We start from the raw sequence: 10,319 nt of genomic DNA on the forward strand, positions 1-10,319 counted from the left end.
TATTAACAAAGTACGATTAGAACAGTGAAAGGGTTTAAATTACGGATTTTTTAGAATTTTGAAGAAAAGATGAGACTGATTTCGCTGCTGTCAGACAAGAGAAGGGAAAGGAATCTGATCCCTGTTGTGTTATTGTTCTGTGTCCTTGTGTCCTTTTTACAGCGCTTTATTAGCAAAGGACGATCATAAATGTAAAAAAAAAGGTTGAAAGTGCGGAGTATTGCAGTAAAGGAGACACGGACCCTGCTACTGCCAGACACGAGGGTGGACAAGCTTCTGGTCACGACGCTGCGTTCAGAAAGTGTCGAGATAATCTTTCCTCACGTCCCCCTTTCCAGAACTTTCCATTGGTCGGCTGCGGTAAGGCTGGCGGGCTAAAGAAAAAATTGGCCTTTTTTACTCATATGACTAGCTGTATTTTACTTTCACTTTATCCTCGCCCTCACCCTACCTGTCACCCTCATTTTCCCTTCCCACACGCTGATCCCTTTCATTTTTTCTTTTTCTTTTTTTTCTTTCTTTTCTTCCTTTATTTATTTATTTCCTCTCCCTCGCGCCACCACACTGCCGCCACGACACCCTCGCTCTGCAGCAACTTTAACTTAATTTTTGTTCATACTTAATTTTTTCATATTTTATCCCTTTTTTTGTCACACACACGTGCATTACTACTCACGCCCTTCCCAAATGGATCCCTTGGACTTCGGCGCTGCCACTACCATGTTATGTGGTCTGACGTAAAGGCTAACAATTCAGTCAGAAATATAAAACAAAGAAAGAAAATTGTACAGCTAAAATAAATACGGATTCTATAGCTTACGAAGAAGACCAACCCTTCCTGGATGTATTTCTTAAACTCTGGGACTGCAACAACGACATCATGTGGCACGACACGCGAAAAAATTAGCAGTTGAGGCAGAAATTTAAAGCAAAATAAAATTGTAAAACCTAATATAAAATGCAAATACCACAGGTTTTAAAGAAGACCAGCCTTCCTTAGCAAAAACAAGCACATACACACACACACACACAAAAAAAAAAAAAAACTGTCATATTCCAAAGACACAGACAAAAACTTTCTAGAGACAAAGTTTCGTGTTCTCTCTCCTCCCAACAAAGGAACACGCATCGCCCTCTTAAGTCTCCCAAACAGAGACACTTGACCTCACACACTCTACGGAAACCAAACAGTCATCAAAATAGGGCATGAGATGCGGGTGTGTTAAGCGTGAGACGTATGGAAACTTAACGCAGATCTTGCACTATGTTTGACAGAGACTGCACTATGTTTGGGTAAGAATCTGTTCTGCTTGGGTAAGAGTCTGTACTGTACAATATCGACAACTGTGCACTATGTTTGGCTTGGGTTTAAGAGATTGCAGTGTGAAAGTAAATGGTTAAAATTGCTCTAATCTTCCTTTGTTAACAGTGCGATCACTGTAAAGTCAATGCAGACACAAAAATAACAGGACAGAACTTTAAAAAAAACTAAAGAACTATAAAAAGAATGTACTGTAAAAATAAAAAGTTAAAAAGAATCCTTAATATTCAAGCATCTTACTGTTCTAATCGTCATTTGCTAATAGACAGATATGCGAACCATCTCAAGCCAAACATATACTGTACAATCTCGGAGTCATTACAGTATGCCTGTGTATGAGCGTGCAGCCTTAGCCTTGATCTCCACTTAGTCACTCCCCTGAACAATACTTCTCCGAGAACCATCCAGCACTACACGCTTCTGAAGAGGAAGTACGTGCAGGAGATGGTAAGGCACGCCCTCGAGCTGGGCAAGCCCCGAGGAGAAGCTGCAGCTTATGGTAATCCAAAGTTAATTACAAGGAGAGGAGCGCGACGTTCCTTCTCGGATAATCAAACGGCAACAGTGGCTCGCTACGCCGCCCCTGCTCGTTGTGAGGATCATGAGGCTCCAGGGGCGGCGCGAGTTTATTTCCCGAGACACAACACTGCGTTCTGGCTTCAGTCCACGGCTGATACATGATTCCTCTTTCTGGCCATGTTCCCATTTTTTCCTTTCAGGTTTTTTTTCGGTTTTTAATCAGCAGGAAATTGAGGAATGAAGGCTTTGTGATTAGTACTGTGTGTGTGTGTGTGTGTGTGTGTGTGTGTCCCTAATCCATAAGTGGCTGCTAATCTATCACCTTTTTCTTTCTCTCCCACCGCCAGGTAAGCCACGCCCCGAACAGTGGGCCATGACGATGTTCTACAGTGAGGGCGGGAAGCGGCCTGCCTCGCGCATCACGGGGGGCGTGGCGGTGGGGGGCAGAGGGCCAGGCTCCACGCGGACACGAGGCAGCCTGGGCATCGGAAGGAGTCGTCCTCGCCGCGCCAACCATACCCACCCAGCAGCAACAGACAGACCCCTACCATGGACACGCCGCTCAACCCCCCTCCACCTCCGTTACCATGGACCCCTAGAGACCTCCGCAGTCCCAGTGTGGTGCCTCGGGTCACAGGTCTTAGCCTCACTAACAATGTCCTCCCACCGGCACTTCCTTCACGTGGCGTAGCTTGTCCCCATTGGTTCCAGTGCTGTTGTTGAGGGTATGCATGAGACTGACCACTTCATTGCTGTGTTCATTATCATACACCTTGCGTGCGTCGCCTCTCATCCATCGTATCATGTCTAGTTGGCGGTGTGTATTTTCGTGTTAGGTCATTGTGGGAGGAGGAAAGAGTGAACGTGTAAAAAGGATGGGAGAGAGAGAGAGAGAGAGAGAGAGAGAGAGAGAGAGAGAGAGAGAGAGAGAGAGAGAGAGAGAGAGAGAGAGAGAGAGAGAGAGAGATTGTGTTGTTTTTGTTTACGTGTGTCTCTCTCTCTCTCTGTTTGTGTGTGTGTGTGTGTGTGTGTGTGTGTGTGTGTGTGTGTGTGTGTGTGTGTGTGTGTGTGTGTGTGTGTGTGTGTCAATGAATATAATTGTGGGTCTTCCGTTTCTTTGATGAAAAAAAAAAAGTTCATACATAAAACAAGCAAGGTTCTCCAAGACCTTCCAGAGTCAACATCAATAAGGAGAAATAAACAGACTCACTTCCTATCATTTCCTACATCCTTCCTCTCTTGACCACTTCAATTCAAGCAGCGCCTTCCTTCAGATGAAGTATTGAATCATCAACGTTTGTAATACGTCTCTCTTGCTAAAAAATAAATAAATAAATAAATAAATAGATAAAAATAAATTTAAAAAATCAAAAGCAAGTACATAACACAATGGAATGGTCGGGAAGAAACAAATGTACACAGAATATTTTTATCATCGTGAAGGTGATGTACTACAGTTACATCTTATTTGATCAAGTATAAAATTTAACTGCAGAAAGAACAATATCACTCACAAAACTAAGTGAAAAAAGAAATATGTACACCCAACGCTTTTGCAGAGGCTTTTTCCTCCCCTCCCCTTCCCGATGCGTCCCTCCTCCCTTCTTCACACTACTCTTCCTCACTCCCCTAAGCCTCCACACGCCTATATATAGCACAAGCCCGCCACAGTAAGCCTCTCCAAAAACCAAAGCCTGTGTATCACGATTCATTGGCACATCCTCGGCTGGCGACACTGGCCTTGGAGACTAACTTTTACTAGCATACAAATCACAAAAAAATAGGAAACCCGCGGAATCTCAGCACTATTCTTCATTCAAGTCGGCATTCCTAAACAATACTGAAGGCAACATATGAGAATTATCGCTCCTCATATTGGCTTCTGTTATTTTTACTGAGCGAGATGAGGAGGCGGCGTAGCGTGTTAAGAATGAAAAAAAAAAAAATACTGAGGGTTATGCGTTAGAAGTATCTCTACTTTTTCTTATACTCTTTTTATTTCTTTACCTCGCGCGACTGAAAGGCTACGTAACGTGTCAAGAATGGAGAATATACTGAAGGTTATGAATTAGAAATATCGCTCCGTTTTCTCATGTTCCGTTTTGTTATTTCTTTAATGTGCAAGAGTGGAAGGCGTAGCGTGACAAGAAGGGAGGACGCCGCTAACCCAGAGACGAGAACCTTACGCCGTCACTCCACTAACGAGGAACATTAAACTTTCTTTGTCATGCAAGAGTAATGAATTCAAAGTTATTACATCTGCTGCCATAACGTATATTTAGTTCTTGTTTTTCCAATTTTAGTTCGAGCAAGTGTTAAAAAAAGAAAGCTGCGAGGTAAATGAGTTGCGAAGTCAAATCACGACGCCCCGGGAAGCTTGTCGTAGGAGTGAGCTCTAATGAACCGCACACACCTTTGTTGGCGCACCTGCCGCCCTCCAGCGCCTCCCACACCAGCGCCGCGTCAGGAAATTGCGTTGTGTTGTTGCCTTTCTAAATCTTTAAGGAACATGAATCTTCAACAATTATTCTGACTGTATTCCTCTGTTGTATGTGTGTGTCTGTGTGTGTGTGTGTGTGTGTGTGTGTGTGTGTGTGTGTGTGTGTGTGTGTGTGTGTGTGTGTGTAGGTCATGACTTAAGCCGCCATCGCAGTGTTTTACATTACGGCACGCACAGTGAGGTTTTTTCATCACCCTCCACGTCCTGCTGAGTGTTTCTGTGCCTCTCCCTCGTCCTTCGTGCGCTGGTTGGCTGCCTGCTTCACCACGTCCACTAAACGCCCACCGCCACACCCAGGGCAACCCAACCAACTCAACCCAACCATGCTTTTCACATAGCACAAAACACGGATATTGTCCCAACTCAATATAAAACCACCAACAATAGAAACAAGAACTTAACGACGAAAAGATGTGCATTCAAAGTCTGACCCGCACCAAGAGACCTGCAGTGAATGTGTTTTGTACTACTCTTGTCTGTTGTTGTACCTTTGTACCTTCCTGTTCTGTCCTCTCCTGTTCTCATCACCTGTATTCCTATTCCAGTGACTCCTATCCCAGTTCTCGGGGCGCACGGCTCTACACTCCGCTCCGAGGTGTCTTACATTGCCCACGACAAACACCTGTAGTCTAGGTAGTCAGTGTCAGTGTCCTTAGAATATGCAGTGTTTTGGGGGAGACTTTGTTGTTCCGTGTCCCCGCCTGCCGCCCGCCGCCCATGTCCAGTCTGTGCCCCCACCGCGCCGTTCCCTCGACCATCGCCTCTCACGACTCGCGGGGGAACACAACAATACCTCGGAGGACGATAAAAAGCGACGCACGACCACTGTACAAAATAAAAGAACGAGAGAAAAAATCAAGAAACACCACCACCGCCACGTGTATTCCTGCTGAATTCAGACTAACAATTTTTTTACTCTTTCTTTTGGTGGAGCGCAGCTGGTGGTTAAGACAAAAAAAAAAAAAAAAAAAAGGAAAAAAAAAAAACGTGGGCCCAGGTAATGTTGTTCTTAGTATTAAGTTAATGTAGTGAGTCTGAGAAGGGGAAGCTTGAGGCGGCGGCTCGGTGTGACGGGCAGGACTTGGATTTTGCCTTCGTGTGTAGCGGCCAGCCGGATGAAGGTGGTCGCGAGGGTCAGCTTATTGAATACACGCGTCGGAGTTGGTCAGTCAGGCGGCACGCGGGGAATAATCTTGTTTCGCTTTTCCTTCGTTTTCTGTTGATCGGTGAGTGTGGAGTCCCAAGCCCCGCCCTGCTCCTTAACGCCCTCACCTCACCCCAACCTCATCCCACCCTTACTCATCCCTCACTCATCAGCCCACCTTCGGAGATATATATATATATATATATAAAAAGAATTGAGTATATTATATATATACATACCACATACATATTTATACTTGTAACTGTAAATGTTTCTGAAATACATGTGAATATATGTTGAGGTTTGTTTGTCGTTTCATTCTATTATTCACGAGAAGACCCAGTAGGAGAAAAAGAGACTGACTATCTTGGCCTTGTTCTGAGACTGGTGCGTGGAGTGTAGGGGGGAAAGGAGTCAATATTGTATCACTTAAAGCCATACGTACAATATATATACCAGGGAACACGACACACACAGCGTATGAATTGAATTGAAAGTTTACTGAGGCTGAGACACGATATCGCAGTTACTGAAGGAACCAATGTGCTGTGCTACTATCGACATGAATATTTAAGAATAACAGTATAGTGACGGAAAACAAGGTAAGTCATTACAGAAAAACTGAAGATAGTAATTAAAGGGAATGTTTGCTCAGTAAATAATATCAACCAAGTAAACTGGATGAAGTTTTTTTTTTCTTCGATATCAATGTCAGAGTTCCACTATTTAAATTGGGAACAGGACGATACTTCCAACATGAGAGAAAATAGAAAAGGATTGGTGGATCGTATTTTGATAGCTTTGATACAGATGGATTTTGTAGAGAGAGAGAGAGAGAGAGAGAGAGAGAGAGAGAGAGAGAGAGAGAGAGAGAGAGAGAGAGAGAGAGAGAGAGAGAGAGAGAGAGAGAGAGAGAGAGAAACTAGGTCCAATTTCAACTAGCCCTAGGAAACTTTATGTGATCCAAGAGAAATTAATAAGTCTCCGCTATGTTACTCTTCATAACACCAAGAGAAGTCACCTACTAATAAAGAGAATCCTGTATCTACTATAGGTTAGCACGGTGCCCCCTTCCTCAGACGCTGGCAACACGACACACCAACACGCCGCGGCACACCTCACAAAGCCTCCTGTGCGCACTTCCCAAACTGCATTACAACTTGTGTGGAAAAACTTACCGAGGGCTTTCCCGGCTCTGTTCGGCCCCCTCCCACACACACACACACACACACACACACACACACACACACACACACATTGCAGGAGATTGTATCGTCCAAAGCTTTCTTAACTGGAAGAGATTGACTTACATGAGGAAGTTCTGCAAAGTTACGGCTAAAACTGTCTCTTATTTGGTGAGTTTCCTTGTGACATAACGCTGCTTTTTTTTATGTAGGAGAGAAATCGGCCAAGGGCAACAAAATTTAAAGAAAAAAAAAAAGAAAGGCCCACTGAGGTGCCAGTCCCCAAAGAATCAGAAACGATCGTCAACAACTGGAGGAAGTGTCCTGAAACCTTCCTCTTGAAAGAGTAAGCTTGAAGTTTGCTGAGGTGATGGTCTGGTGGCGGGATGTTGTAGGACGCGACGCCACCTGCAGACTTGTAAGTCATTCAAAGAATCAACAGGAAGTTTAACAAAGGACTGTGAGTGCACATATTGGTGATCACTGTTATTTACTACTACACTACTACTACACTACGACTACAGTATGACGGCGCTGGTGAGTGATCTTAAGAAAGGAAAACAAAAGTGAGCGATGAATACTCAAGATCTTGTAGCATAAATGTATTTCCACTAGCAGATAACATTACGGTACTGATGACTGGTCACAAGAGAAGAAAAACTAATTGAATATCCTCGTACTAAAGATACACGTTTTCATTTTTCAAGTAAATTATGAAACTAAATCGTATTTCTAACTAAGAGCAAAACACTTCACAGCCAGCGCCTCCCTGTCAGCGGTGCGGAAAAAAATTAAATAAAGGAGAGAAAATATTTTCTTGGTACCTCGAAGGCCTGATCTTTTAAGCTTCCTTCCTCCAAACAGCTTCCTCCTCCCTGCACTGCGGAATCACCGTGGCCTGTCCTCTCCTCCATTAGAAAAGCTGCAACCCCTCAACTATTTTTCATCAAACGAAAACCTTTACTTTTAAAATCGCCACGAGGAATCTGGAATGGAAAGGGACGTCGTTTGGGCGGATAAAGTTCTCAGCTGTGATCGATGACACCGAAAAAAAAAAAAAAAGTAAAATGGTGCCACATGCCGACTAAAATCATGAAACTAAGGGGAACACGCGTGGGAATCTCAAACTGCAGGTAAAGAGAAGAAACAAAACAAAAGAAAAAAAAACAGAATGACGTCGCTTTTTTCAGCTAACTAAAATTATCGAACTAAAGGGAACACAGGTGTGAGCGTCTCAGGCTGCAGGTGCTGAGAGGAACCAACACAACCTTCCTGCCTCAAAGAGAACCACTAGGGTAAGGCCACTGCGTTCACAGCGAAAGAGAAAGACGTGCTTCTACGCTTTCATAAGTCAAGATAGCAAAGCAGTTGAGGATGACGAGTGAATAGAGACAGAGTGCATAGTTGCGAAAGCCATCAAGTATTGGGTCAACAGCGGAGGAGAAAGACGTGCTCGTATGTTTCTGTAAATCGTGAAAGCAAAGCAGGCGAGGATGATGCGTGAAAGCGAAAGAAGTGCATCATTGTTAAGGCCATCAAGTATTGGATCCACAGCAGAAGAGATAGACGTATGTTTCAATAAGTCATGAAAGCAAAGTAGGTGAGGATGATGAGTGGGTAACGAAAGAGGAGCATCATTATTACGCAGGTGTGAACTGTGAAGCTGAGCAGGTACGAGATAACAGCCCTCCTCTCTCATTCACACTAAAATCATATAAATTATCAATACATATCAATACATTCCCTTGCCAGTAAAAGTGAGCCATTATATTCCGCCCATCCCGCCTAACTCTGATCAGTAATGCAGACCAATTTTTATTTTTCATTGCATTTTATTTCACTTGGACTTACTCACGGACACCGAGAGATTATCTCCCAAACTCATTCTGCGATAGACATTTTTTGTAACAGTTTAGTGAATCTATGAAAAGAAGGATTACAGTTTTTACTTCAAATTTTACCAGAATCCATTACCGGATATTTAAAAGCCCGAACGATATACTATGCAGGAAAGTACTGAACGAAGGGATCAACTTTCAATATTCACGCGAAAAAAAAAAAACGGAAAAAACACTAAAAAAAAAAAAATCAACATTACACACAGATGAAGCTTTGGATTTGCAGACAAAAAAAAATGAGGCTTAAAACGAAACTAAATCAGCCAATTAGCAAAACTTATGAAAGGAGATTACACGGCTGAGATTTTTCAACAAGTTCCGTAAAAAAACCCTTAAGCTTTGAGGTAAATTAGTGAAAATAAAGGGAGAGAGAGAGAGAGAGAGAGAGAGAGAGAGAGAGAGAGAGAGAGAGAGAGAGAGAGAGAGAGAGAGAGAGAGAGAGAGAGAGAGAGAGGAGAGAAGAAAAAAAGAGTGGATTTAGTAAAGATAAAAATGAAATCCCTACCGTGACGAGTCCTTCAGGTCATCAATATCATGCCATTTCATTAAAACCCATGAAAAAAAAAATTATATATATGAACCTGAAGTAAATGGATAACAAAATAATGGCACGTTTCCCTGCTCAATAAAAGAGAGATATTCAAATGAAATTACACAAGCTTAATAAATGCCCAGAGTTAACATTTTTATATTGACATGATGGAGCGTTGTTTAGCATATATATAACCTGATCACACACCTGCACACACCTGAACCTGCTGCTCCCTTTTTTGCAGGCAGGGATGTAGACAGGTGTATTTGTGTGTGGGACCTTGTCAGAGAGAGAGAGAGAGAGAGAGAGAGAGAGAGAGAGAGAGAGAGAGAGAGAGAGAGAGAGAGAGAGAGTATAACGGAGGGAGGAATGGTAAGAATAACAATTTTGCAGCCAAGAGTGGAAGAGTTAGTTACGAGCACTTACTTATTTACCTCAGAGCAAGAGAGAGAGAGAGAGAGAGAGAGAGAGAGAGAGAGAGAGAGAGAGAGAGAGAGAGAGAGAGAGAGAGAGAGAGAGAGAGAGAGAGAGAGAGATAACAGGGAGGGAAAGAAAGAATAACGCTTTTTACAACACACAGAGTGGGGAGTTGAAAGGAAAAGAGCAGCTCCACTCACTTCCCCCCCCTTTTCCCCTCAGGCTCCTCTCAGGCTCCCCTCACGCCTCCCCCCTCTCACGTTCCCTCACGCTCCCCCTTAGCGCTGCAGGTTGTCGGTGGGAGGAATACGTCTGCGAAACATCACCAAACCCACAAGGGACCTCCGGGCAATGGAGCGTCTTTTTGCAGGGCTTTTGAGTGCCAAGGCAGCAATTTCGTCTTATTCTGGTCGCTATTTTAATATTTCTTCGATTTTTTTAGTTATTATTATCAAAGATTTTATTATTTTGAGGATTTTTAAGTTTGGAATATGTTTCGTAATGGAGTATGATTATATTGCTATTTTACTTGCTTATTTGTTCATTTATTTATTTATTTATTTCATTTTCTTCCAGTTTGTAGGGTTTCATTAAAGGATGTTATGATTTTATTTCGGGATTATTAATAAGTTTGGGATATATTTTTTGGGTGATGGAGGACTTAATAAATTGCCTTTAATCACTCGCTCACTATAATCACAGCGTTAGTTACTCGTTCAATTTTATCCTGGTCAGCATTTTGGAGTTTTGTTAATTATTTTATGATTTCATTATGGGATTATTATTAAGTTTGGGTTATTATCC

The 10,319-nt window shown here is 42.9% G+C and overlaps 1 protein-coding gene across 1 annotated transcript in view; it reads left to right on the top strand.

Annotated features, from left to right (window-relative positions):
- Positions 1-3,197, top strand: part of LOC135114139 (thyrotropin-releasing hormone receptor-like) — a 60,063-nt gene extending 56,866 nt beyond the window's left edge. The window contains exon 4 of the mRNA XM_064029867.1: positions 2,188-3,197. Coding sequence (XP_063885937.1) covers positions 2,188-2,531 — 344 coding nt within the window. The 3' untranslated portion in view covers positions 2,532-3,197. The remainder of the gene's footprint in view (positions 1-2,187) is intronic.
- The last annotated feature ends 7,122 nt before the right edge of the window (positions 3,198-10,319 follow it).

The sequence above is a fragment of the Scylla paramamosain genome, chromosome 27 (genome assembly GCF_035594125.1).
Source record: "Scylla paramamosain isolate STU-SP2022 chromosome 27, ASM3559412v1, whole genome shotgun sequence".
NCBI classification, from domain to species: Eukaryota; Metazoa; Arthropoda; class Malacostraca; order Decapoda; family Portunidae; genus Scylla; species Scylla paramamosain.